At 43.0% G+C, this 25,987-nt stretch overlaps 3 protein-coding genes and 1 pseudogene across 8 annotated transcripts in view; 1 reads left to right on the top strand and 3 right to left on the bottom strand.

The window, feature by feature from the left end:
- Positions 1-19: 19 nt before the first annotated feature.
- Positions 20-3,451, top strand: gemin4 (gem (nuclear organelle) associated protein 4; the record flags this gene model as incomplete). Its single annotated transcript, XM_080844982.1, has 2 exons — positions 20-29; positions 318-3,451. The coding sequence occupies 2 exons, from the start codon at positions 20-22 to the stop codon at positions 3,449-3,451; spliced, it is 3,144 nt and encodes a 1,047-aa protein (XP_080701108.1).
- An 887-nt stretch (positions 3,452-4,338) lies between these two features.
- LOC308370713 (TLC domain-containing protein 3A-like) lies at positions 4,339-6,535 on the bottom strand (the record flags this gene model as incomplete). The annotated part of the gene is made up of 6 exons (XM_080845416.1): positions 4,339-4,987; positions 5,185-5,280; positions 5,362-5,578; positions 5,860-5,943; positions 6,199-6,295; positions 6,445-6,535. The coding sequence occupies 6 exons, from the start codon at positions 6,533-6,535 to the stop codon at positions 4,700-4,702; spliced, it is 873 nt and encodes a 290-aa protein (XP_080701542.1). The 3' UTR covers positions 4,339-4,699.
- Positions 6,536-8,373: 1,838 nt separating this feature from the next.
- On the bottom strand, positions 8,374-20,223 carry LOC308370325 (tapasin-related protein-like; annotated as a pseudogene). The gene is made up of 8 exons: positions 20,137-20,223; positions 11,387-11,450; positions 10,952-11,134; positions 10,585-10,869; positions 10,184-10,489; positions 9,223-9,548; positions 8,899-8,976; positions 8,374-8,453 (listed from the first exon to the last, which is right to left on the bottom strand). The product of its transcript is annotated as a tapasin-related protein-like (transcript).
- Positions 18,950-25,987, bottom strand: part of LOC308370171 (ubiquitin carboxyl-terminal hydrolase 2-like) — a 22,219-nt gene continuing 15,181 nt past the window's right edge. For all 5 annotated transcript variants that reach the window (XM_080844763.1, XM_080844764.1, XM_080844762.1 and 2 more), the window contains 11 exons: positions 24,875-24,925; positions 24,268-24,391; positions 24,015-24,126; positions 23,623-23,733; positions 23,124-23,188; positions 22,916-23,019; positions 22,557-22,634; positions 22,060-22,138; positions 21,770-21,877; positions 21,537-21,657; positions 18,950-20,524 (listed from right to left, as the gene is read on the bottom strand). In XM_080844763.1, the coding sequence (XP_080700889.1) occupies positions 20,440-20,524; positions 21,537-21,657; positions 21,770-21,877; positions 22,060-22,138; positions 22,557-22,634; positions 22,916-23,019; positions 23,124-23,188; positions 23,623-23,733; positions 24,015-24,126; positions 24,268-24,391; positions 24,875-24,925 (1,038 nt within the window). In that variant the 3' untranslated portion in view covers positions 18,950-20,439. The remainder of the gene's footprint in view (positions 20,525-21,536; positions 21,658-21,769; positions 21,878-22,059; positions 22,139-22,556; positions 22,635-22,915; positions 23,020-23,123; positions 23,189-23,622; positions 23,734-24,014; positions 24,127-24,267; positions 24,392-24,874; positions 24,926-25,987) is intronic.

Here is a 25,987-nt window from a genome sequence, read left to right as displayed (position 1 = left end):
CCTACAATCACGCGCAGCTATGTTTCAAGGTAAAGTCCATTTTAGCATCGTGCATCCACGCTGTGTAATCAGCCATTATTACAGGATGGACAGCATTGCTGATGTCAGACCTTCGCTGTTATGTTGTTATGTAAAGCTAAGTTTGAGAACTAACGTAACAATTTTCTAATTTAATATTTTGTGCTGCTAATAAATATGTTGGATATGATAGTAACCTATGAATTACGAAGAACTTAATCTAAATGTAATCTAAATGTAAATCTATAGTTACACCAAGTTAACATTTTATGACAACTGAAATGCATTTGTCGTTTTAGAACCTTGGCTGAAGGGGGAGAAAGCTGCAGTGCTGCAAGGTGGATTCTTGCTGGCAGATAAACTCTGTCAGACAGGGTCACTGTCTGCTGCAAAGAAGGAAGAATGGAGCACAGTTGGCCGTCCAATAATTGATTCAATCGGAGAGCTTTATGGACAAGGACAAAGAGAGCATGAAGAGCAGGTCTGTTTGAGAAAGAGGATTCTCTGCACCATATGGAGCAAGCTTTTGGAGAAAGAGAGGGAAAAGAATGTAGAGACAAGTTGGAAGGAAAATGCCCTATTTTCAATCCTTAATCAACTCCCTGACGTCAATCGCACAGTTCTGTTTGAGGTGATAAAGTCAATGGACTTTTACAAAATATATGTAGAGTTGCTTATGTGTCTACAACCAGCTGACTTGGGCTTAGAGGTTGAGCATCTGGTCCAGTATGTCACCATTGAAACCACTGCTGAGGACGCCCAGCTCCTGCTTGAGGTGTGGAGGGGGCTTTGGAGGGGCAACTGGGGAGGTGCAGAGACCTTTGACCGCGTCTTTGTTGACCAGTTTACTGGTGCTCCATCTCAGGCCCCAAAAAGAGCAAAGCTTGACCCAGAAATAACCTCAGACGGAAGTGTGATGTTCCATCTCTTTCGTGCTGTGAGGGAAATCAAAGACGCCATAAATTCATCGGATTTGTGCTGCTTCGCACTCTCAAACTGCCTTGACTCCATCTATACATCATACCTATTAGACCATCAGATAGAACTCTCTGCTCGTGAGAAACTTGAGAGGCTTTCGGTGGAGGTTGCACTCGCAAAAGAGCATAACACAACAGAGAGATTTGACCTAGTGAAGGTAATTAGCGAAGCACAGAAAGACCTGGCTGCTGTTGAGACTCCATCAAAGTTTAAGCCAGCTGGACTCACCTTTACAAAAGCAATGCAGACAGCACTTTGCCTTCTACGCGTTTGGGAGGAGAGAGGACTGCTGAATGTGGCAGAGAAATGTAACCAAAGGAGGAGTGTACTACTTCTGAGGAACAGCATCCATAGAATGCTTCAGTCATTGGATAAGTGTTCTGAGACCGAAGGAGAAGAGAGTGCAAATGAACTCAAAAATGCGTTGAAAAAAATATCAGAGGGCATGCTACATAATGAACCAACAAAAAGGTCTTATGAAATGGCCTCCATTGCTATGGCTATCATTGACCATCGCTTGCAGGGATTTCAGGAATTCCCCCAGTTATTTGTTGCTGAATTGAGCTGGTCTCTAGATGGAAATGAGTGGATCAGCTGTCTTGAGAGAAACAAAACTGTATTTAAACAAAGAGAACTTGTAATGAAGTTGGTTTCCACTCTCACTGCCAAATGTCAAACTGATGAGAGCGTCCAGAACTGCAGAAGACTCAAAGATGTTGTTGTTGACCTTTTCTGTGAACTACTGACATCAGACAAGAATGACACACTAGTTGAGATGATCAACCTTTCAAAGAAGGGTCTGCACGGGCATCTACCACAGTCTCTAACAGAGGGATTTAGTGAGGACCTTAATTTAGCATTCAACTGCATTATCCAGGGAGGAGCACAAAGCAACTCCGACTTGGCTGTGACTGCTATAGCCCGCGTTGCCTTTCAGAACCCTGAGGCCACTCTGCGTCAGTGCTGCCACCTAGCTGTGAGGAATCTGGGAGCTCACGTCCATCTTAGCAAAATTCTAAAATGTCTCTCTGGGCTGGGCGCTCAGCCAAGCAATGAGGAGCGGACGAAGACTGGTGGAAGCTTGCTGTGCCGCTGTCTACAAGAGACCATGGAAGACAAACTGTCCTCTTCTAAGGAGCAGGAGCAGTTCCTCCAGTTCCTGGTCACCCTGATGGATCCCTCTGGTGACACTGGGAGGAGCTTTGTTCCTCCTCAGGAAGCATTCCAGACCTTCATCTTGCCATACCTTTCCTCCCCATCTTCACACCACTACAGCCTGGAACTGTGTTTAAGGCTACTTCATTCTGCATTGGTTCTGGAACCCCAGGATGGCTCCTCTCATTGGATAATGGACTGCTCCCCCTTTCCCCTTCTGTATTGTCTGTGTCAGTTATTAAGTGACAGTTGCAGGTGTTGGGAGGTGACCTCAGAAGATGTGCATGTGTCCATGGAGTCCAAAGAGGTTCTGACCTCCATTCTGAGTTCCCTGGGTGAGGTCATCGGTAAGGAAGTTGCTGTAGCACCCAGTGTCTGGTCCAGAGCCCTGTTCTGGCTCTATAATAAAGTGGAGGCCTTAGACTGGACTGTGCGTTTTCGTCTGAAAGCATTGTGGGGAGATCACTTTAAGAATGAGGTGCCAAGTTCACTACTGGAAGTGTGTGATTTGCCTGAACAGGATTGGTCTGGCATGAAGCTCGCCCAATATGGAGCAGGCACAGGACTGTTGGCATGGCTGGAGTGTTGTTGTCTATCTGATGTGATTCAGAACATTATGCTGGACTCCCTGTCTCTAGATATGCTTTCACCGGACACTGTCAGCATGTTTAGCAAAGGCTTCTTACTGGCCCTTTCACAGACCCTTCCGTGGTGTACTATGGGAGAGTGGGCCAGGCTCATACAAGCAGTGAAACACCTCCTCAACTCCGGACGACTCCATGTGCCTTACTCTCTGGAGTATGCTGACTTCCTGCCTCTGCTGGATCTCCGGGCATTTGCCTGCGAGCTGCGCCTGTCTGTGCTGCTGCTGCGAGTGTTGCAGCTGCTCTGTGGCTCCAGCTGTGCTGACTGGCTCTCTCGTCCTGGCTGGGCCCATGTGGGGCGGCTGTACGCCAGCACCATTAGAGAGACGCTGGACTCATTGAAGGCCAAACTCCCACCCAGCGCCTCACCCTCAGATGACGGTGGTGAGGTGGGTTGCCAGGAGGTGCTGTTTGTTCTGACGCAGCTGTTCTGCCACGTGATGCATGTGCATGTGATGATGCCAAGCCAGTTGGAGCCGCTGTTCCTGTGCGCACTGGAAATTCTGACGCTTTATGAGATGACCCTTGCGGTGCACCCCAAAAGCTGCACTTCTCTTGAGAGCGATAACACACGGCACTTTCTCAAAACCATCACAGACAATTTAGAAAGTGATCACATGAAATCTATTCTCCAGCAGAAGATTGCACAGCTCTAATGCAATTATGTGAAATTTCTTTTTTTACTTTAGTGACTGATGTTTTTTTTTCCATTCTACAGCAGTTCCATCTGTGTACTTCAAGACAAGGACAAAGTTACTGAAGGCAAATTCTGTTTATAATTTAAGTTAAACTTTTATTATACAACTTGTTTAACAATTACAAAAATAAAGTCTAGAAAGAATTGTCTCATCACCATTTTCTATCCATTACATAATTTGTACGACAAAACTGAATTTGATGTTGACTGACGTATCTGGGAATTCACATATCAACATATGAAATTTCAGCAGAGTGTCACACCTCTGCAGGATACAAGACAAAAATGGTGTGGGACAGAAATAAAATAAATCAGTTTACAGGAACAGAAAGCACCCAATTATACAGACATAAAATGTCAGATCTGGTTGATGTGGACCTTTATACTTTAGCCATTACCCTCCTCATGGACCACAAACACAGACGCTGTGTTCCGTTTTCCCTACCTACCGTACCTACCGTACCTATACTTATACGCAGTACACAGTACACACTCACTAGGTACGCAGATTCTCAGCAGGTGAGTGCTGTTCCAAATCTAATACTCCGTGGTGCACTTACCGGAAATTACGATCGCGACAAGCCCCGCGTTCGTCTTTTTCGAGCTGAGCGGCTCTGCCTGGGTCCGCCTCTTCCGCTACGTTGACAAGATGGCGGCCGTTGAGAATGGACAGTGTACCCTGCTTCCACACTCAGCGTTTTGACCGTTATGAGTACAGATACGGGTCCTTTGGGTATACTTCTTTTCGACGCGGAAATGGGAAATCGGAAAACGGAACACCCTACATACTCACACTAAGGATGGTAGGTACGGTAGGTAGGGAAAACGGAACAGAGCGATAGACTAAAGCTACAGATGACTAGAGGGGGTCAAGCTGTAACTTCCTGTGAGCAAGGGCATGAGTATGATCATTTTACTTGTGAATGTGAGGTAACAAAAGAGACCGATAACTCCTGTGGCCTCTGTAGATTGTCCAACTTCAGGGTCAAACGACAACAAAAGTATTGAGGTCTCTTGCATAATTGCCTGATAAATATGTTCTGTATTTAATTAAGGCTTTGTAAGGACACTGTCGCATAGTTGTAAAAAAATAACACATCAGAAGTGGCTATGAACATTTAATTATGCCTCAACAATGCACATACTGTACAATGAAAACCTGAGAAGAATACATGATGTTAGGGAGGGAAAAGAGACAAATCAAGTGTCAGTTGATTTTAGGAGAGTGACCATCCCGTTTCTTGTGTTGCTGAAGGAAGAGACGGCGAGCCTTGCGGCATAACAGGGCGAACCAGTACAGCTGTGGTGCCAGTATGCAGAGGTTCCCAAGGTTGCAGTGCAAGGGAAGATGTAGGGCTACTTTGTAAAAAGCTATATTATAGTTACGACCGTAGACCCAGTACATGAAGGGGAAGAGTAATATTCTACATATGAAAAAAGTCAGCAGGAGCATCAAACCATTGATTTTGTGCAGTGTAGAATCCTGTAATCCCATCTACAAGCAAACAGAAAACATGTGAAAGCAGTGACTCAGGGAAATCTAGTTGAAATCTTTGTCTATTTCATGAGTTAAAGTAGTGCAACAATCAAGCTGGGAGGAAACAAAATCAGCATGCAATGATGAGAGACCATGGCAACTTCCATGCTCCAAAATGAATCTGAAATAAGAAATTACACTGAAATGACACCAACCTGAATAAGAATCCCTCCTGCTGATAGAAATGGTGTGCTAAGTTCTGTTATGAAGAAACAACCAATAAAGAAGTCTCCAAGGCCTCTCCGAAGGAACTGAAACAGAAGAAATGTATCTCACTATTTGTGTTTTTTTGCACAGAAAATACACACAATTTTTCATTCCCTATTACTGACCAGAGTAACGGGCATGAAGATAGTTAGCAGGGCCACGTGATGAAGGACGAACAGGAAATCTTTGCAGAGGAATTTGGTGACTGTGTGAATTGAGTGGTCTTTGTACTCTGCACGCCCTTTATCCTGCTCTTTGAGGTAGTGAACCTGGTACATGGCATATATGTCGTAGGCCATATAGGGAGCTCCAAACCATACAAAATCTGTTGCAAGCCAGTGCCTATAGCAACAAATGTAGGAAATGCAGAATTCTGAAATGCAAAAACCATCACCATCTGAACGCACCACAACTAGCTAATTACCACCCCAAATTAGTTGGTGCATTGACTAATACAGATAACTGGAACATTAGGGCTACAGTTTTAAACAAAAGATGCTGGGGATTTTGATTGCTTCAGAAAATGATCTTTTAAAAAAAAAAAAAAGACCCGTTTCCCATGAATGCTGTAACCTGACAGAATCGATTATGGTTTAGGAACAGAATCAATCTCTCTCTCTCACCTGTCAGTCATGATGTCACTACAGGAAGCAACAATTAAGACACCTGCCGTGGAAGCCATAATTGCATGTATGGAGGACACCATCCTTCGGTAAGACATGTTATGGACGAAATGCATTGCTATTAACTAACAAAACAATGTATCCAACACTCAAATCAAATAGCTAAATTTGTCTATTCCTGCGTACACACGTCTAACAAAGCAGTTACTGTGACAGCAAACGAAAAGTTGTAAAGGTAGTCTATGTGATGGGTTTCTGTTTTATCCAGCATCACAAAATATATCAAGACAATTATTGATCAATAGGCTTTAGATAACAATAAGTGCATGGAAGCATTACCGTTCACTGACCACAGCCGCATCAGCGTCTTTCCAGTTAAAACGAGTTTTAAAGATGTGTTTAAAAGTGAAGAAAAGTCCAGGGAAAAACACAAACCCTGACAAAAATATTTTCAGCATCGTTAAACTTTCAGTTTCAGTTGAAAAAAGTACAATGGCGTGTCAAAATTCGAGTTGGCAACCTAGCATGAAGGTTGTCATAAACTAGGAGAGTGTGTGTGACATAAATTCATCTCTCATTCGCTACCATTTACTTGTGAGATTAAAAGGCGGAAATAAAATGCAGATAGTCCGGAAGGCAGTAGCAATGTCGTCCTTAAATGACCCCAGTTGCACATTTCCGTGTAAGAACAGGTCCAGGCAATACAGAAAAGTCGAAAAGTCACTGCCCTATTATCAGCGATGGCACTATTTTTGCGTTTAACATGATAGGTTAGATTTGATACAACCAGCATGGGCGTGTCTTTCTTAAAGCCCCATTACACATTTTGCTCCCCCTGAAGTGGCAAATTTGGGTTTGGAGACCCCCTAATAGACAGGGTACACGTGTATTTGTTGACAAGCTGAAGGAAACGGAACTGGCAAAGATAAAGGCAGAAGCCAAAGAAGCATGTAGATTGACAATGTGGAGTAATATCACTTTAAAATGTATCAATATAACATTTTGCAAAAATATGACTGTATAGTTTTATTTATTGTGAATGCTAACATAACCAAAGAAATCAAAGAAAAGATTGACACATTTAAGTTTTGCTAAAATACTTCTTACATTTTCAGAACACATTGTTTTCTAAATGTTTGATTGTGGAGTTCCTTATGTAAAGTAGTATTTATTGTTACGTTAGGTCTCTATTGCTCGTAGCTTGATTATTTTCTCCTTTGTACATCGCTTTGGACAAAAGCGTCTGCTAAATGACTTAATGTCTAAGTCAGCAAATACCATCTGAATTCTCAGATTTTCTGCTTCTGGCTTTATTGTCTGAATGTATATGATGCACTCATCTCAGACAAGGAAGACTTGAGTGAATGAGAGTCTGAGATCATTTGAACCTTCACGTAAAATGTGTTTTTTTTTGTATTATTATTATTGAATGATTGTATTTTTGATGATGAAATGCATAACTTTGCTCTGTTGTACTTCTTTAATTATGACTGTACTCAGCCTTCTTACATTTTCAGCACACATTGTTTTCTAAGTGTTTGATTGTGGAGTATGTGTAATATGTGCATTCACTACCATTCAGTGGACAAGTGTTCAGACAGTGAGCCAGAACGTCCCATCTGTGATCAGACCCAGAGACACATGCTTCCCCCCAGGGTATGGTGTGTCGACACAGGCCCTAGAAGACAAACTGACTACTGGACTTGAGGTGAAATGCGCCCTGGTCCTGGCGTTTAACCCAGGACATGGTTTGAAGGCTGACTTTTTCTGTTTGGACCCTCCTTAACCACAAATATCATGTTTGAGGCAATGCTTCCAGGGACCTGATATATAATTGTATGTGTTTTGACTCATTTGCTGTTTAGTGTTGAAAATGTTTGATAAGGTTCATGAAGTTTGTCCTTAAATTTGTTTGCCTTGTATTTTCAAGTTGCACCTCATCTCGAATTAATGTTCATAACTTGAGTTTCTGAGTTGAAGGCAATTTGTTACAGAGGCACAGATGGCGTTGCGTGCACCAAAGATGACAAATTAGCCAGGAATGTCTTAAAACTTAAGCAGATCCCATAATAAGTCAAAGCTTTTGGGTTTCATCATAGATAATGTTGTTACATGTACTTTGTGACAAAGTACACAACAAATTACTTCTAATTCTGCAGCAGAACATTAAAGTGGCCTCCCCATCAGGAACCAATTAAGAATTGGTTTCTCACTTAGTCATTTAGCAGACGCTTTTGTCCAAAGCGATGTACAAAGGAGAAAATAATCAAGCTACGAGCAATAGAGACCTAACGTAACAATAAATACTACTTTACATAAGGAATACAAGTGCAGAAATGTAACAACTGTAAGTGTGGGTTACATAGTTAGAGGATATATAACTAGAGGAAATATAAGGAGAGGTAGAGGAAGGGAGAAGAAGTGCAAGTTGGGAAGAGTTGGGTCTTTAAGAGCTTCTTAAAGGTAGAACTGGAATGGATCCTCCTATGATGTAGCATGTATGTCTGTGCCAGATCAGTACCAGTCCTGCTCTAGAGCAAGCAGGTATCTGCAGATGCAGGTATCTTCCTCTGGTGTATTCAGTAAGGTTTCCTCTGTTCAGTAAACACATGCAATTTTAGTTATATACAGACACTCTGTGCAATAACGGTTATTGTGTATATTTGTCACTTTCCGCACAGTCAATTTTTACCACTTCTATTGGTAGACTGCATAATATCACGTGTGCCACATAACAACAAGAATGCTTATTGAACAGTTGAAATTAAATGTTGAAAATATGCTTGTATAATCCCAATGTGTTGCTTCGTAGATGTCGGTCATAGCCATGGTAATACTGAGCCATAGGCAAACTTCAGAGGTAGTTACATACTTTTGTGGAGCCTGGTCTTACCTTAAGTGCTTGTCTTTCTGAAATAGAAAAATATTTAAGATTAACTTACTTAATAAGTACAACGCTCAACATGTAAATAAACTCACATTGCACTTACATCTGTTACAGAATAAGTAAAAGTAAAACAGGTGGCTGTGTTTACTTACCTGCAAGTATTTTGAAGCACAGCAAAGCCAGCATAAGCAGCCCAATAAGGAATATGTACCACATAACTGAATCATCCTCTGCAATGTCAAGATACAAAAATACAACGAACATCACTAACTTTTCTATTTTCTTCACTAGTAACTTGGTTACTGATACATGACTTTAATATGTAACATGCATATCAATATGGAATGAGACAGACACTGAGCAGGAAAGCCATGATATTAAAGTCTTCCCGTTTAGGCTTTTTTCACATAGAAAAACAAGCCATGTGAAGCTGCACAATTTTACTCATCCTTAGACTGGACAGATAAGCGGCTTACCTGTTACACTGAGGGTAAAGCTCTTTCTGATGGGCACTTGCAGAGCGACGTGAGACACTCTGCATGTGTTGCGGAACCCAGAGTCCTGGAGGGTGGGAAGAAGGTGGAGACAGAGTAGGTGCCATCCTGGTGGTGGCGGTGGCTGGAGAACATGACAACCTTCAGCACCTCGGGCATGCGGCTTGCTCCTGGCGACAGAGACTCCTTCAGCCACTCCATGTGCACGTCCAGGGGGTAGTAGCCTACCGACTCACACACCACCTTCTGCTCTCCACCCACAACCAGAGACACCTCAGAGCTCACGCTAAGGGAAACACTGGGAGGCTCTAAAAAAGAGAGGGTCATGGTGATCAGCAGATCTACAGAATCATGAAGGACATTGCCACGGTTTTTGGTTGCTCTTGAAGATATGAGGCTGCCTATTTCATAAATACCACCCAAACAACATAAAACTGAACCATTAAACAACGAAACGTTGTTGAAATTTAAACTCAACAGCCTATCAAATTACACTCTTCCCTGTGCTCCTGAAGCGGCATGTTGGGTTTTTTGGGGGGCCGCACACACTTGGACAGCTAAAGGAATGAGAATTTCACAGAAACACATTTTTGCAGGGACGAGGACAGGAATTTTGAAGGGCAGTTGCTCTGCTCTGAAAAAAAGGGGCAACACATATTTTTTTTCACCGCCGCTGCCACGCCCCCGTCATCTGAACGGAAATTTTCACAATATAATTTTAAACTTTCACTAACCGCCGCTGCCACGCCCCCGTCATCTGATCGCAAATATATATATTTCCTTCGGAGGGGCAACTTCAGTCGAGGAGGGAAAACGGGCAGTTGCCCAAGAAACCTTAGCACACTCCTGTGCACGTCCCTGCATTTTTGTATTGATTTTAAAGGACTGTACTTTTAATAACTCATTACATCCTTAAAGTCATGTATTTGTCTTAGAGCCTCACCCATGATATGTAGGGCAATTTCCTGGCTGCCATAGAGTGGAGGCACGTGCACAACACACATGTAGGTGCCCTCACTGGTGAGCTTTGTTGAGTTGATCTTGAAAGAGGCGTCACCCCTGGTGATGGCCTTCATAGACACCCCGCTGTCGTAGGTGAAGAGCTTGGAGCGGTCACCTATGCGCTGCAGGTGCCACTCTACAGTAAGGTGGGGTGACTTGTGGTCTAGTGCAAACTCACAGTTCAGGGTCTGCTCTTTCAGCAGGCCGACCTCCACGGAGTGGGTGTTGCTCAACACCATCATTACAGCTGGCCACAAAAATAGAGAAATGTGAAGAGAAGGAGAAACAGTATGGTGTTACCAGCAGTTATTAACATACTGTTTTCTATCCCGTCCAAAGCACATTGCATTCTGACTGTGGTGCTGACAGTATCTCTATCTGTAACAGGAGTCCAGTGTTGAAAGTCTGGCTGAAGAGCATTGGGAATACTTGGACTATGTCTGAGGAAAGTAGTGATCACAAAAAGGCCTTCTGCGTGGCGCAGTGTGCAGGCAAACCAGAGGTCCTGTTCCTGGGCTCCCAGGCCAGGCCAGCGCTTCTGAAACCCGCCTGTACTGTACCTCCGGACCTCGCATTGAACAGTGTCCACTTCGTTTTTAACGTAGCGTCGCATGTCCACCTTAGATGCTGAGATCCACAGAGAGATTTGTGTAAGTTGGCATAGCGTACGCATTCAGACGAGGTAACTGAATGTAGAAAAGCCTCTCACCTGTGACAAGGAATGTTATTAATTCTGGGTGCACAAGACTGTCTTCGAGCTGGCCGAACTGCAGCCCGGCATCTCGAGGTATATATTTTGTTTCCATTTTTCCTTCCTCGTTGCGCACAGCATGTTCGTCTATAAACTGGCATGGTTGCCAACGAACCCAGTGTGAGTGAGCGCTTACAACAGCTGCAAAGTCAAATAAACGATTTAATGAATGAATGAATAAATAAAAAATAGCGGCCATAGCCTAATATTAAATCTAATAATCTACCAATCAAATCCAACCTGAAGTTTGAATTAAACAACGATTTACACGTAGCTACGCCTAAATTATAAAGCAATCATATGACCAGAAAGCTGCCATGAAGAAATTATATTTAAGAATGAATGAGCACAAATCAATCATAAATAACCCACACACAACCACATATAGGTTACCTGTAAAAAACAACACCGGAAGAAGACCACTAAACATCAAAACCAAAGTGATTTTTAAATTCGTCTACTTCAACACTGCACAAAGCAGCCAGGAAATCATAACCAATCACAAACATTCGCTTTCACTTTAGCCGTGTTGTTTACTTCCTAGGGTAAACTAACCAACCAACACATGTAGAAATGCACTACACCAAATTCCAATGTATGTAGTGTGGCGCTATACATTCAAGGTGAAACTTCTTGAAGGTTAGATTGTTCTCTTGACCGTAAGGTCAGACTCGTTCGTTGTAGAGAATTTCTTCCTAATTTTATGTGCGAGTGCTGTAAGAGTGCTGTTATAACAAATGTGATGGAACTGGAATTATTGTTATTATTATAGGTAAAGATGTACTTCTCTGTATCTACAACTCACTCTGAACGTATACTACGTCTGTCTCTCACTGAGATCCAATGCAAATGACATGTGACCCTCCCCCCCCCTCCTCCTGCTAGAGGCCTTGTGTCCTGGCATCCCCATCCCCCCATAGGTGACCCTCTCAAATGTATCCCACCCCCCCTTCTCTTTGTATAAAACCTGATAGCATACTGCATCAGGTTAGACCGTTCTTGAACCAACAGCGAGAGGGGTCTCCATGCTGCAATACAAGCCAACTGAAACCGACTCTGCCTCTGGTCTATTCTTTAACTTTAGCGTGCTATTATTATTCCATTAGATGGTCCTTCGATGCCGGTAGATATACATCTATCTGAAACAGCAAAAGAATATGAGCCAACGCTTCAAAAACTTTGAACGGAGACAGGTAAGCTTTTTAGCATCTTTCTGTGTACAGAGGTTGTGTGGGGGTGAGAGACAGAGCAATTTCATAAATATATAGCACTTAATTCAGCCTCAACTCTTTACATATCCAGCGCTAAGCGTAAAGTGCACAGGCATTGGCCAGTTTAAACCAGAAATTAACAACGTTATCGTTCCGGACGTTGTACTAGGGTCGTGACTGTAGCGCGTGTTCTAGGTTAAACACTGTGCCGCGCGGACTAGTAAACGTGATCGAGGCGTGTTTTACATACACAGTCTCGGACGTTTTTATCATTCGGCGTTTAGTAGACCTATGCATTTTTAAAAGCACTGTGTCGGCGCTGTTATTGGGAAGGCACGAGTGCGAGACGAACTGTGTCTTGGGAGCGGCATTGGCTCTGTTTGTAACGCTTTACAAATTGAGAAGTCTACCATTGTAAGCTTTCGGTTAAATAAACTGGGTACTGTACGGATATGAAAGAGGTCTCTCATCTGCTTAACCGGCCTCTGCACATAGAAAAAGTCCCGTTCGCTATAATTGACTTACTATTCATTATAAGGACCAGGAAGAGTCGGTTTCGGTTGGTTTGTTTCAGCGTGATATGTGTGTCTGTTCCGTGTTTCATGTTCGTTGTGTAAGCCTGTGTGCGTCCATCTGTGTTGTCTTTGTTCTTAAAGTGGCCAGGCTTGACTATCAGTAGTGATTCAAACAGCCCCATCTATCCTATTGTCTAAATTGATCTAACTTAGTCAGTTAGAAGGAGAGGAGTGAAGACTTTTAACAAAGCCTTCATCCTGGGTGTATATGTTTAAGATACATGGAAATAAGATGCCTTTACGGAAACACATACGTAAATGTATAGACACATTAGCTGGGCCCACAATATGTTGGAATGCCCCTTTTAAGTAAAATCAAATGAGCTCGCTGTTCAAGTGATCTGCCTGGTAGTCACACAAAGCCAGTGAATGTTGAGGAGGCAGACTTCTGCTTACTCTCTGTGTTCTGTGTTGCCTACATGTTGTAACCAGATTATTAACTTCTCTTGTCTTTGTTTCCCCACGAGTCAGACAACGCGTGTTCCGAGCGAACAACTGCGCAAGCGCTCTCTTGTCTGTGTTTCCACGCGAGTCAGACAACGCGTGTTCTGAGTGAACAACTGCGCAAGCGCGCGTGTGTGTACGTGTGTGTGTGTGTGTGTGTGTGGGCTGGCCAGCCGATGAATGAATGTACTTACACGACTCCCAGCCGATGGATGAATGACTTCAATGCCACTCTCTGACTGAGTGAGATTTTAGTGTGACATACTTTTGACCACTTTTGACTGTTTTGTTCATATGACTTTTGACTGCTTTGTTTATTGTCTGGTATATGACTTTTGACTGTTTTGTTTATTGTCTGGTATGATTTAAGTCTGACAATGCCTTGCTTTAACTTGTATTTACTTTTCAAAGGTGATAGCTTCCAAGCTATCATATAGGGGATTTGAAGGCTTGTTGTGACTTATCTGCTGACACTATTTTATGTTTTCTTTGTTTGTTCCACCTGTATTCCTTTTTATTTTATTTTGTCAGAGTCGTGTGCTATTTGTCTTTGTTTGTTTCAACCTTTATTTTTATTTACTCCAAGCCATGTGCCTTGACCCCTTAAGTAATCTTGCAGAATCCTTTTACCAAGCACCCCTCCCCCTCCCCCATATCACAGTCAAATGCAAATGTTTGAATGGCTCTAAAACCCCTCATACTGTTGTGGTTTCTCATGCGGACCCTGAGATCACACACAACACTTTAGGAGAAGACTACCCCTCCCCTGCCCATCTGCAGCCATCAACACACCCTATCTAACACCTCCCTGTGTCCCGGGTGTTTTTGGCTCCGGCTGAGGTCATGGACTGTCCAGCTCTCCTCAGAGATATACACTCAGCCTAAACAAAAGGACTCTTGACAACCCTGTGACCACAAAGGAAACCTGAACTCATCAACTGGCCATCCACGTGCTTGGTGTTTCAGCACCTGATTCAGCACGTCTTGCCATGATAGAGACTACCCACCCAGAAAACATGGCAGAAGGACTCTGCATGTGGGCTCTGTGTGCTCACAAGATAACTACTGATGGAACTGCAAAATAGATATTCCACTGTTAAATTGTATCATCCCTATCTGTAACATATTTCGATGTGTCCTGCCCTGATTGGCTGTTGCCTGGTTATTATTGTGTGAGCATATATATGCTCAATTGGGGGACTGATGGAACTGGAATTATTGTTATTATTATAGGTAAAGATGTACTTCTCTGTATCTACAACTCACTCTGAACGTATACTACGTCTGTCTCTCACTGAGATCCAATGCAAATGACATGTGACCCTCCCCCCCCCTCCTCCTGCTAGAGGCCTTGTGTCCTGGCATCCCCATCCCCCCATAGGTGACCCTCTCAAATGTATCCCACCCCCCCTTCTCTTTGTATAAAACCTGATAGCATACTGCATCAGGTTAGACCGTTCTTGAACCAACAGCGAGAGGGGTCTCCATGCTGCAATACAAGCCAACTGAAACCGACTCTGCCTCTGGTCTATTCTTTAACTTTAGCGTGCTATTATTATTCCATTAAATGTTATGTAACTTCTTAGTTATTTAATTATTCTGGTTTTCAAAAGTTTATTTGCGTTTTTGATTGTTTGATTTTGATCAGATTACAGTGGGCCCCACAATCACACACAGCTACACTATATGGACAAAAGTATTTGGGCTAGGCCCCTTATCTCCAGTGAAAGGCAATCTAAATGCTTTAGCATACCAACACATTTTGGACAATGCTATGCTTCCAACTTTGTGGCAACAGTTTGGGGAAGGCCATTTTCTATTCCAACATGTCTGCTACCCAGTGCACAAAGCAAGGAGCATGAAGACATTGTTTGATGAGTTTGGTGTGGAAGAACTTGACTGGCCCGCACAGAGTCCTGACCACAACCCCATCAAGCACCTTTAGGATGAACTGGAACGGAGATTGAGAGCCAGGCCTTCTCGTCTAACATCAGTGCCTCACCTCATTAATACTCAGAATGTATGGGCACCAATTCCCACAGAAACACTCCAAAATCTTGTGGAAAGCTTTCCAAGAAGAGTGGAAGCTGTTTTAGCTGCAAAAGGGGGACGGACTCCATATTCAAGTACATATTTGAATACAATATCATTACAGTGCCTGTTGGCAGTCCTAACAGTTTTGTCTATATAGTGTGTGTTTCAAGGTAAAGTACATTTTAGCATTGTGCATCCACTCTGTGTAATTAGCCATTATTAAAGGTTGGACAGGATTGCTGATGTCAGACCTTTGCTGTTATGTTGTTGTGTGAAGCTTAGTTTGATAACTAATGTAACAACTTTCTAGGTTTATAGGTAGGCTATGTGATCAGCATCACTTAATATTGATTTGATACAACCAGCATGGGCGTGTCTTTCTTAAAGCCCCATTACACATTTTGCTCCCCCTGAAGTGGCAAATTTGGGTTTGGAGACCCCCTAATGGACAGTGTACATGTGTATTTGCTGACAAGCTGAAAGAAATGGAAACGGCAAATACAAAACCAGAAGCCAAAGAAGCATGTGGACAGACAAGGTGGAGTTATCACCATCACAAGATTTTAAAAGAATATAACTATATGAGGCATAGTTTTATAAGCAAAACTATGTGGCATAGTTTTATTTATTGTGGCATTGGAGATTAACGCTAAAGGCCAATTTATGGTTTTCCATTTACGGAGAAAAGCAGACACGCAGAGCCTTCCCTATCGTGGCAAACCCTTTGAAAATATCCGTCGAAATGACCGAGAGCCCACGGAGACCCTTGTGGGTAGTAGCATGCTGACAGTAGATAGATAGCTCAGACACCTCGCTAATCCGTTCAGACGTATTTTTCAGTTTTTAGTATTTTTCACAGGGTTTTTACATTGCACAATGTCTATTTCTCCGTAACTTTAAAAAAATCTAAGCGAAAAAAAAGTCAAACAAACAACTTTTATGTACAAATACGACTATCTACTGAGTTTGGTCCGCAATCCTTTTTTTTTAATTGCTGTGCAACACCCACAGTCAGAGAACCAAAATGTAAATGATTCCGTCAAAGCAACTGTGTGACCACACAGTAACTGAGTCGTAGAAGTATATTCCGGCCCTAACGTAACCAAAGAATAAAGCCCAATTTATGTTTGTCCGTTTATGCAGACACGAGAGCTTATTCTCCACCCATTGTGCCTAGACTTGTGTTTAAACATAGAATGCACACAATGTAATTCCTTTCAATAGTATAACTTATGTTGTAGCATTACAGTGGTTTTAATATCTTGTTTTTATGGATATCCTTGTGGTTATACTGATTGTTAATTTTCTATACACACTGGTGATTATACTGATGGTTAATAATACACACACAGGTTACTACACATTGGTTTTTCATTAACATATTTTCCTAAGCACTAGCCTGAGATAGGACTGAGGTAAATGACCAATGACCTTGGGCATCTGGAAAAACTACAAATCTCTGTGAGACAGAGATGACACCAATAAGGTGACCGGCTACGTCGCATTCTTTCATAAATAACATTGGCAGGGATGTTTATGATGAAGACTAGCGAGTTGACAACTTTCCTAACACATATAAACATTATCAAGCCAGCTAATAAGTTATTAATGACTAGTCCAACTGAAAAAAGGCCAGCTCAGCATCCGACTCGCATCCCTTTTTTACTTTTAGCACTTGCCATGAGTAAAATGATGTCCAGGCGAGCCCTTCCGGAAGCCATAGAGAATGCATTGAGAGCTCTGTTTTGTGAAAAAAATGGATTTAACATGGGAATCAATAAGAGAGGTCTGGGGCGATTTTCATTTCGACCCAAATCGCCCAGAAGGGGCGGGCCATTTGAAGCACGACTTTTGCCTGACAGCTTGGCTGTTACCTGATTGGACAATGACATTCAAAGGCAGATCAGACGGTATAGTGGTAGAATCCGACAGAAAAAAATATATAACATTTACATACAGTCATTTAGCAGACACTTTTATCCAAAGCGACTTACAAGGAAATTGCATTTACACCAGAATTTTTATTTATTTTCTTCCCTTTCCCATAGGCAGTGCGTCGCCCCAATTGCCCTTATGGACAAGCCGCCCCTGCAGAGAACACTGCACTAGCTTCCCCAAAGTTTCAAAGTTACAATACCAGGCGTGCTGTGGCAGTGGCACAGAAGCCATTTTCCGTATTACAAGTCAGTCTACCACCAAAATGATTTGAAGCTGTTGTTTTTAGGTAAAATTGTAACATAATGTCGCCTTAACACTACAGCGCATAGCAAAGACCAGAGCAAACATAGAAGTGACATTCGGGGAAAAAGTAAGCTATGATCTTAATTAAAAAAAATGTAGAGGCAGTTCATTGTCTAATTTTGGTACAAGTCTTGCATGTTCATGTGTCAAAATCGTTCTTTATTTATAATTTCCATAGGATATGACTCATCTGCATCACGCCCCCTCCAATGAGATCGCACTCCATCAGGAATGTGGTGAGGTATAATATGCGCAGTCAGAGAAACAGATGCCTGGAGAGTGTGACTCAGCTGCAGCAGGTGGATAACTTGAGTGCGGTCACATGCGGTTTTATTACTGATGACATGATATCTGTTGTTGCATTTTCGTAGGACCCACTGTAGAGGCTCCCCCATTTGTTCGATGTGTTTCTCAATGCTTTTGCCCCGTAACAGATCACCCCACGTAAAGACCACAATGGTATGGTGCCAGGTACTGTCACCTAAGAGGTCTACGTGTTCTTCCACAGCACGTCTGTCTTTCTTCTTAAATGAATCAACAGGAATGATCAACAAGTAGGTCCGCAAGCCATAAGAAGTGAGGCGAGCACTACGCAAAATCTCCTGTTTCACTTGCTCAGATTTGGCAAGACCCACGAGACTCCAACCAGGAGTGTCTACAATACCCAAGCGGTGCTTGTCTACAAAACCGAGTACTTTTTCCGCCATTGTTGTTTTTTTCCACGTTTCGAATTCCTCTCTTCCAAGGATGGTGTTTCCCGTTGAACTCTTACCGGACTTTCTTCTTCCCAAAAGCACCATAAAGTAAATTGGACCGGGGTGATGTCCAGCTAAGGAACAAATGAGAAACGCCACAATAGTAGTTATATATAAAATAAACATTTCCTTTACTTGTTCGAATTTCCATTGATTTTACTCAGTGACAGCATATCCATTCATGTAAACATTGTACGGAGAGGTTCAAAAGACCTATACACAGACTTTTCATGTCCCCATAAGAAGTTGGTCTTTAAACTTACCTAGAGTAGCCATTTTGAGGTTACGGTCTTGATTGATGATAAGTTAAAGTATGAGTTCATAGGAGACCATACATGTTGTTCAGACGGGACCATGGGAAGTGCGCACCAACCCAGTCCCTCTGACTGCATGAGTAACCAAAAGGAAGTGAACTAGGCTTTATCTAGGAGACTCCCTGATAAAGTAATAGGTCTGTGTAATTGTGTTGTGACCTTACGAACTGTTGACGAATAGCGATAACTCGATTCCTAAGAAACTGAAGCTGTGTTTATATAGAAGGGTGGAGGTCACAGTTCAGCTTTTAACTATACAATCTGAGGCTTTCACAATGAAGTGCAGGAAATAACCGGCCTGTGTCTGACATTTATAACCCTGAGCTAGATCAAAGTCAAAGACGTGTTGGCTGTCCAATGTTTAATGAGGAAGACAAACATGTTTATATGTATAAGTTTTATTTAATATTTTTGACTGCAACTGTTAAAAAGTGTGTGACTTATATCACATTATCAGCTGTAAGCATAAATACCCATTCTTTTTAAAAACCATTTAAATTAACTGAAAACAGTAGAGGGTCATTTTCAGCACCACTGTATAGTACATTCTCTATATTGCATCATATATAAAAATATACAGATAGTGTTTTTTTTTTCTCCAAACATTCTTTCCATGTTGTTCAATGGCATGAAATCAAGGACAACCCAGTCCATACTGTCAAGACTATTATTATTATTATTAATATTATTATTGTTTGGAAGTGGATTGTCCTTTCCTTCACAGCATTTCAAAAAAAGATCAGTAGCAGCCACACTGACAAGAAAATGAAAAACAAAAAGAATAACACTTTACAAGGTGTCTTCCAAGCATCCACCTGACTCTGTACCATGTGACCTGTTCCCTCTTGCCCTCAAGAGAGGATATGGAGCAGCGGTGGACAAAATAGGAGCAAAAAAGAGGAGTGGTGGGTCGTCCGGACATTATGCACATATACAAGTGTACATAATAAAAGCAGATATGGTAGTGAGGAGGAAAGGAGGATAAATACAGGAGTGTATACAAGAGAAAAACTGTCAGTCATTTTGTAACACCTGGAGAGGAAGTCTATTGCTCAGAGGGCGCAATCTTTTCCTACTTCCATTCAGGAGCTTGGTAACAGTTCCATCTTCCAGCAGTGGAGAAGAGTAGAGGGGGTACAAACACTTTAAAAAAAAATCAACAACCAAAAAAAAAGATTCAAAAACAAAAAAATAAAACTTCAAAGTGAAAGTCTTTAATATTGAGGCGATCTCGAACAAGAACAAGGCGCAGTCGGGATGAGAGTGCTGTTGCAGTGCATAGAGGGGGGGGCTCTGAGAAGGAGCCTCCTGGGGGGTTACTGCCTGAAGATGACCCCGTGTGCTTCCCTCAAACAACACACACACACACACACACACACACTTTCACTCTCTTCAACACACACACAAACACACACACACACACTTTCAACCTCTTCATCACACACACACACACACACACAAGCACATTAGCATGCACACACACACACACACACAAATTCAACAGGCCACCAACAGCCTCCTCTCGTTACGCTGCTCCCAAAAAAAGCTGGGAGAGAGAGAGCAGGAAACCCGAGAGAAGGGAGTAGATGCAGGTTCTTTTTCTTCCTCCAGGTAGCCAGCAGAGGGAGCTCCAACATTCTCTGCAGGGGTGGACATGGCCTCTTGAGTGTGTGTATGTGAGTGTGCGCATGTGTGTTTCTACACGTGATCCTGTGTTTTACGTGATCCTGTTTTTGCTGTTTGTGTGATTTTGCGTGAATGTGTGTGTGTGTGTGTGTGTGTGTGTGTGTGTGTGTGATGTGATGTGCCCCAAGGGGCTAGGGTCCTGTGCTCCCACTGCTGCTGTCGTCTCAGCACCTCCTGTGAGCCCCTTTAGTTGCGAGAGGACGAGGCCAGCTCGTAGAACAGCACGTAGCCATCACTGCTGCGTACTTGGCTGGAGGACATTGGCGTTACTCTGTAAGAGAACAGATAGAGAGAGGGAAATAGCTGGTGTAAGAAAATACATCTCAGATAATGTCAACAGTATCACACTGCCTGCCCATTGTCATTATACTAAAAGACAAACTTAGAAACGAATAACTCCAAGCAACAACCTTTAATCAGCTTTAAAACCGTTCTTTGTAGAAGAAAAATTGATTGGCTGGCCGAATCACAGCAATGCTGAAATATGTGTATTATGTTGGACTGCTATCTACATGAAATCTCCCTGGACTATGTCCTAATACATAAAACACAGCGCATCGTGAGGCACCATTGGTTTGAAGTGAATGGGCACTGTGGAGCGGCAGTAGGCGGCACAGATGGCTGAGAGAATGGTGGAGGCTTCGGGGAGGTGGTGAGTGGGAGAGAGGTGAGAGCAGAGAAGAAGAGTAAGCGAGAGAGAGAGGCACCAAACTTCAAAGAACGATAATGACATGGAATGGCATGGCATAAGTAGCCATGGGATCTGGGAAACCAATGCTTTTAGGAATTTGTTTGAATCCACTCTGATGCATCCCGCAGGTCGAAACATGTCGCCTCATAGGTTATCACGATCAAATCCTCAGTGCCATAAATTATTCATTTGTGGCTTTTCCTTCTTTGTGTAAGAACACAGCTACGTGAGAAGAGTGCATGAGTGAGCAAAAGACAGAAGAGATCTGAAGTGTGCCGCATGCAAGCACACAAATGTTGCAAAGTGCATACAGCACACGGCCACACTAACCAATGTCTTCTCTTCAGCTTAAATTAAGAGCATGTTTATTATTGGAATTGCAAATAATTAAAGAATATACTGTGCACATTCTAACTTGGTAGGCTGCATCTGAAGGTGAAAGGTAATTCAAAACAGTTTTTGCAAACAATGTTCTCCATTACTTTATGACAAAGTAATGTCAAGTTATTTTAATTGTCAAGTGCTACAAATTCAAATAGAGAAGGAGTGCTTAAGAATTTTCCATCTCAGACCGAGAGGTAGAGGTCAGTACCTGGAGTCGTTGAACGTGTACCACTCTCCTGACGAGGGGTTCCGACAGTAGGCTGTGTAGTGGCCTCCCATGGTGGTGCCTGAATGATTAGACACTGCATACAGGTTGTAAACTGCATCAACTGAGGAGAAGAGGACAGGAGAGACAAAGAGAGACATGGGTTAAAAATAAGGATGATATTAATTAAGACATCTATGTTTTTTAGGTCCTTTTTAATTGGGGATAGGACTCACCACTGCTTCCAGAGGCAAACTCTCTAAGGTCCAGGTCCTTGAGTGGGAAGTTTACAAAAGTGGATAGTTTGCTGGTTCTAGCCCTGCCTTCAGAAAAACGCTTCAGATCTGGAGGAGGGGAACCGGTCAAGGCAAATACACATCCACTACAGAACACCCCGAAGCAAACGTGGAGAAAATCTCACCAGACAATTTACAGACCAGGTTACCTTCTCACAATGTAGGCAATGATGAAGAGTGTTCAGCATCTATTTTTAAGCACAATATCTATCCATATTCAGAAAGGATACGTAACACTAAGATTTTTGGAAACTTCTGTACAGTGAACTTCTTTGTGCATCTTCGCCTTGCCTTACACCTGTAGCAGGTCTAGAAGTATAACAATACGAGGAAGAGAAAAACATAAGTTAGTCTAGTAGAGTTCAAAATATTATAACAAACCAGCTCCAGTGAGTAATTGAAATGAACAAGCAACCTCCATGAGTGATAACAGGGTAGCAGCACTGAGATATTGTACTGTATGCAACACTTGAATTTACAGAGCTAGTAAGTAAAGTAAGTTGACATGTTGCTAGGCAACACACAACACTGCTGTTGGCATCCTATGTGGGTGGAGGGCAAATACAATCAAAATCTATTGTCTCAGGCGACTATTTTGGTTATTTAAATAGCCTTGTTTACACAACTACAGTAAGAAAGCAACGTTCCCTCTTACTTATTAAGCACACATGGAGTTCCATATTACAGTATTAACAGTGATGATGACAGGACTAGAACAAAGACTTACAGGCTTCTCATCCCCGTCCAACACGTCTTCCTTCGTGAAGAGCCTCATGCAGTCCATCAGACTCACCTCTCCATAGCCCTTCTGGACAGAAACACAGGCACATATAGACACACATAAAGCGCACACATAGACAAGCAACAAACGAGTGCACAAACACACCCACAAACAAACATAGAGTCCACATATAAACACAACCACAGGAGAGAGTCTGATTAGTTTTTTTTTCACAGCCAACATTTCAGTACTGAAGTCACAACACTCACAGCATGTGAACCCACAGTGGTGGGGGTGCGGTGGGGTGGGGGTGCGGGGTGTGTTTGTGTGTGTGTGTGTGTTTGCCTGTAGGCAGATGCACTGACCTTGGAGATGGGTAAGGAGAGGTCCCAGAAAGGGTCGAACACCGTTGAACAGTAGCCACAATCAGTGCATGTCAATGAGCTCTTCAGCTGGCCCACAAACACATCTGCCAAGAAGGTGAATAAGCTCCTTAGAATCATTACACACTCACACAGAGCCCTCAGGGCAGTATCATACACATAGAGTAGAGGGAAAGAAAAAACAACTAACCTACGATTTTGCTGTCCTCTCTGTCAAGGTACTTACTCCACATCTTCTTACCTTTCTCTTCATCACTGTAGAGAAGGAATGCACCAAAGAATGTCAGGACACACACACTCACACAAACACAAATGCACAAATACATGGAAAGCCACACACACACACACTTGGAAAGCCACACACATACGCTGACACACATGGATAGTCACACGTGCCACTTTAAAGTTCAGTGGGCGCCTTTGACCTGTACCAGAGTAAACATGAACTGGGTCAGAGCTCAGTACAATGACTGGACAGCAGGTTAATGAGCACTCACGCGTACACACACACACACACACACACACACACACACACACACACACACACACACACACACACACACACACACACACACACACACACACACACAGACACACACACACACACACACACACACACACACACACACACACACACACACACACAGGTTAATGAGCACAGATGGAGGCAGAATGGCAGGGACACTCACCGCAAATGGTCAAAGTCCTCTGTGCTTCCCCGCGGCCGCACTGTCACCCTGTTCACCTCGTTGTGCAGCCCGTCCAGCAAGAAGCGCAGAAACTCCTGAGCGTCCTGCTGACTAAGATCAGACCGACACAAACAATGTTAACATTTTGGGAGGCAGAGGGATTGTGTCTTTTATTCAAGTAAAGGCAGAGTGAATATTTGGTCAGACCACTTGTTAATTGGTACAGGTTAACTTCAAACAATAATGATTCATACAGGGAATTAATCTGCTGCTTCAAAACCTGACTTAGCCAAGCATACGTCAAGTATTTCTGAATGTTTCTTAAGGTTATGACAGATATGCATTTCTCTACATACAATAATGGTTTGACCTTCAAGTACCAGTCAACTTACTTGTAGCCCACAAATCGGGGCGCGTATCTCTGAATCTGAGTTTTGAACTCAGAGGGGCTGACTGCCTCGCTACCTGAGGACGTCCACAGAGTCTGGATGAGCTTGGCAAATTCTGGGAAGGAGACAAGACAAGTCCAACAGTCAGAGAGTGAAAACACGTCACACACATACACGCACACGCACACACACACACGTGGCCGTGGATACTTCTGTGTGTTTTCAGGGTGATGTTTAAGGAAATGTGGTGCCTCACCCTCCATGAGAGCAGTGTTTGTGCGGTTGTTATTGTTGAGGTCTCTGCGGTAGGAGTTTTGCAGACAGTAGTCGCGCAGGTTCTGAGTGTTACTAAGACACTGAAGGATGGAGTTCATAAAGCACTGGAAAAAGATGGGGAGACAGAGGTTAGCATGGCCGATCTCAGGCTATAGCTAAAGGCCTTAGCAACCTGCTACTGATTCTGCCTTTCTATCAATACAAAAACGTGAGCTTGGGCCTGAATTTGGATAAACTGGGCTCTCCTGACTCGGTTACTGAGTAATGATTTATTTTTGGATCCTCCTCAGCCTGTTGCCTGGCAAAGCCACCCCCAGCCAAACACTTCCTGAGCAGGGAGATCGCATGACAAATAATCTTTGCATATGAAAATAGCTGATGGAATGCGTCACATGATATCACAACACTTCACTGCTGCTGATTTCACTAACAGCCAGGGAAAATGGGATTCAGTGCAGGCTTGTGCACTTGTAGCAGACTGGAAGGTACAACTAGCTTTCTACTAAAGCCTGCTGTAACTACAGTAGACGTATTGGAAAATCATTTTTATGTATCTAAATGGAATGTAAATACATTTGTCTACTTACTGTATTCCCCAGATTGCGGAGCCCTACCAGGCCCTGGGCACTCTTGGAGTTCTGGTATGAAAAAAGAAAAAACAGAACAGTAAGTTTTGGCCAAACAGAACTACATTTATGATCGTCTACAAATCATCAATCAGTGTATTCATAAAGTCTGGCGAATACATAACAAAATAGCAAAAATTATTTATGAAATGAGGTCCACTGATAGCATGATATGGCTACAAGGATTTGTAGGACCAAGCACTTTACCAGTGGTGACCAGAACTACACACCTCTATTACCCAAATGAGAGACTGTACAGACCGAAACAATGATTTAACTATATATTCTGCCTGACTAAAAACATATATAACGACATAACATATGCTAAACAGGCTGAAACCTGCCATTAAAAGCACCAATGCTGGCTGTAATGGCACCATCCTGGGCTATGTTTACTTCAGATTTAATTCACAGAACCCAGCCGACCATTACAATGCCAGGCTCTCCTGCCTTAAAATACTGTGAAATGGTTCCTGGGAGAATGGTACAGCGCTCTGTCAGACGAGCCTGACACCCGACACCGTGTTGTTTTTCTTGGGTAATGTGCTGCTGCGTGTTGAAGAGTCAGGGCGGAGGAAATGTGATCCAGCTCGCCACTGGTACTATAACAGTGATGTGACCCTGGCACTCCGCAGTAACCCTCACCTGGCTGCTGACTGCTCCCCAGAGGCAGCACCTGGGACAGGTACAAATGGTCCCGAGGACTGGCGGTCCTCAGGGGGAACAGAGAGATGAGGTGATGGGTGCGCCCTTTTCCAGCTTATCGAGTTATGTGAACAGAGCTGGGAATGGCTGTGGTATTTTCACATTGTGTAAAAATACTCACCATCTGTCCTTGTGCAGAAAATAAATGTCTCCATGGAGAAAAGAAACCAGTTTAATTAACTAAGGATTACCTAAAGCCATCTTTCTCCCTGCGTTCCATGGTGAAATGAGCAAAATGGTTGGACGAAAGCTGGCTGAACACAGAATGGTCAGTGCTTGTCACCTGCAGTCCTTCTTAATGTTATGCTGCATTTGCTATGAGGCTCTGTGCACGCGTGTGTCATCTGCACGTCTGCTGGAGGCCTGCTT

Source organism: Sprattus sprattus, assembly GCF_963457725.1.
Source record: "Sprattus sprattus genome assembly, chromosome: 9".
Lineage (NCBI taxonomy): Eukaryota > Metazoa > Chordata > Actinopteri > Clupeiformes > Clupeidae > Sprattus > Sprattus sprattus.
The sequence above is the reverse complement of the archived record's forward strand: the minus strand, read 5'-3'. Positions and strand labels throughout refer to the sequence as shown.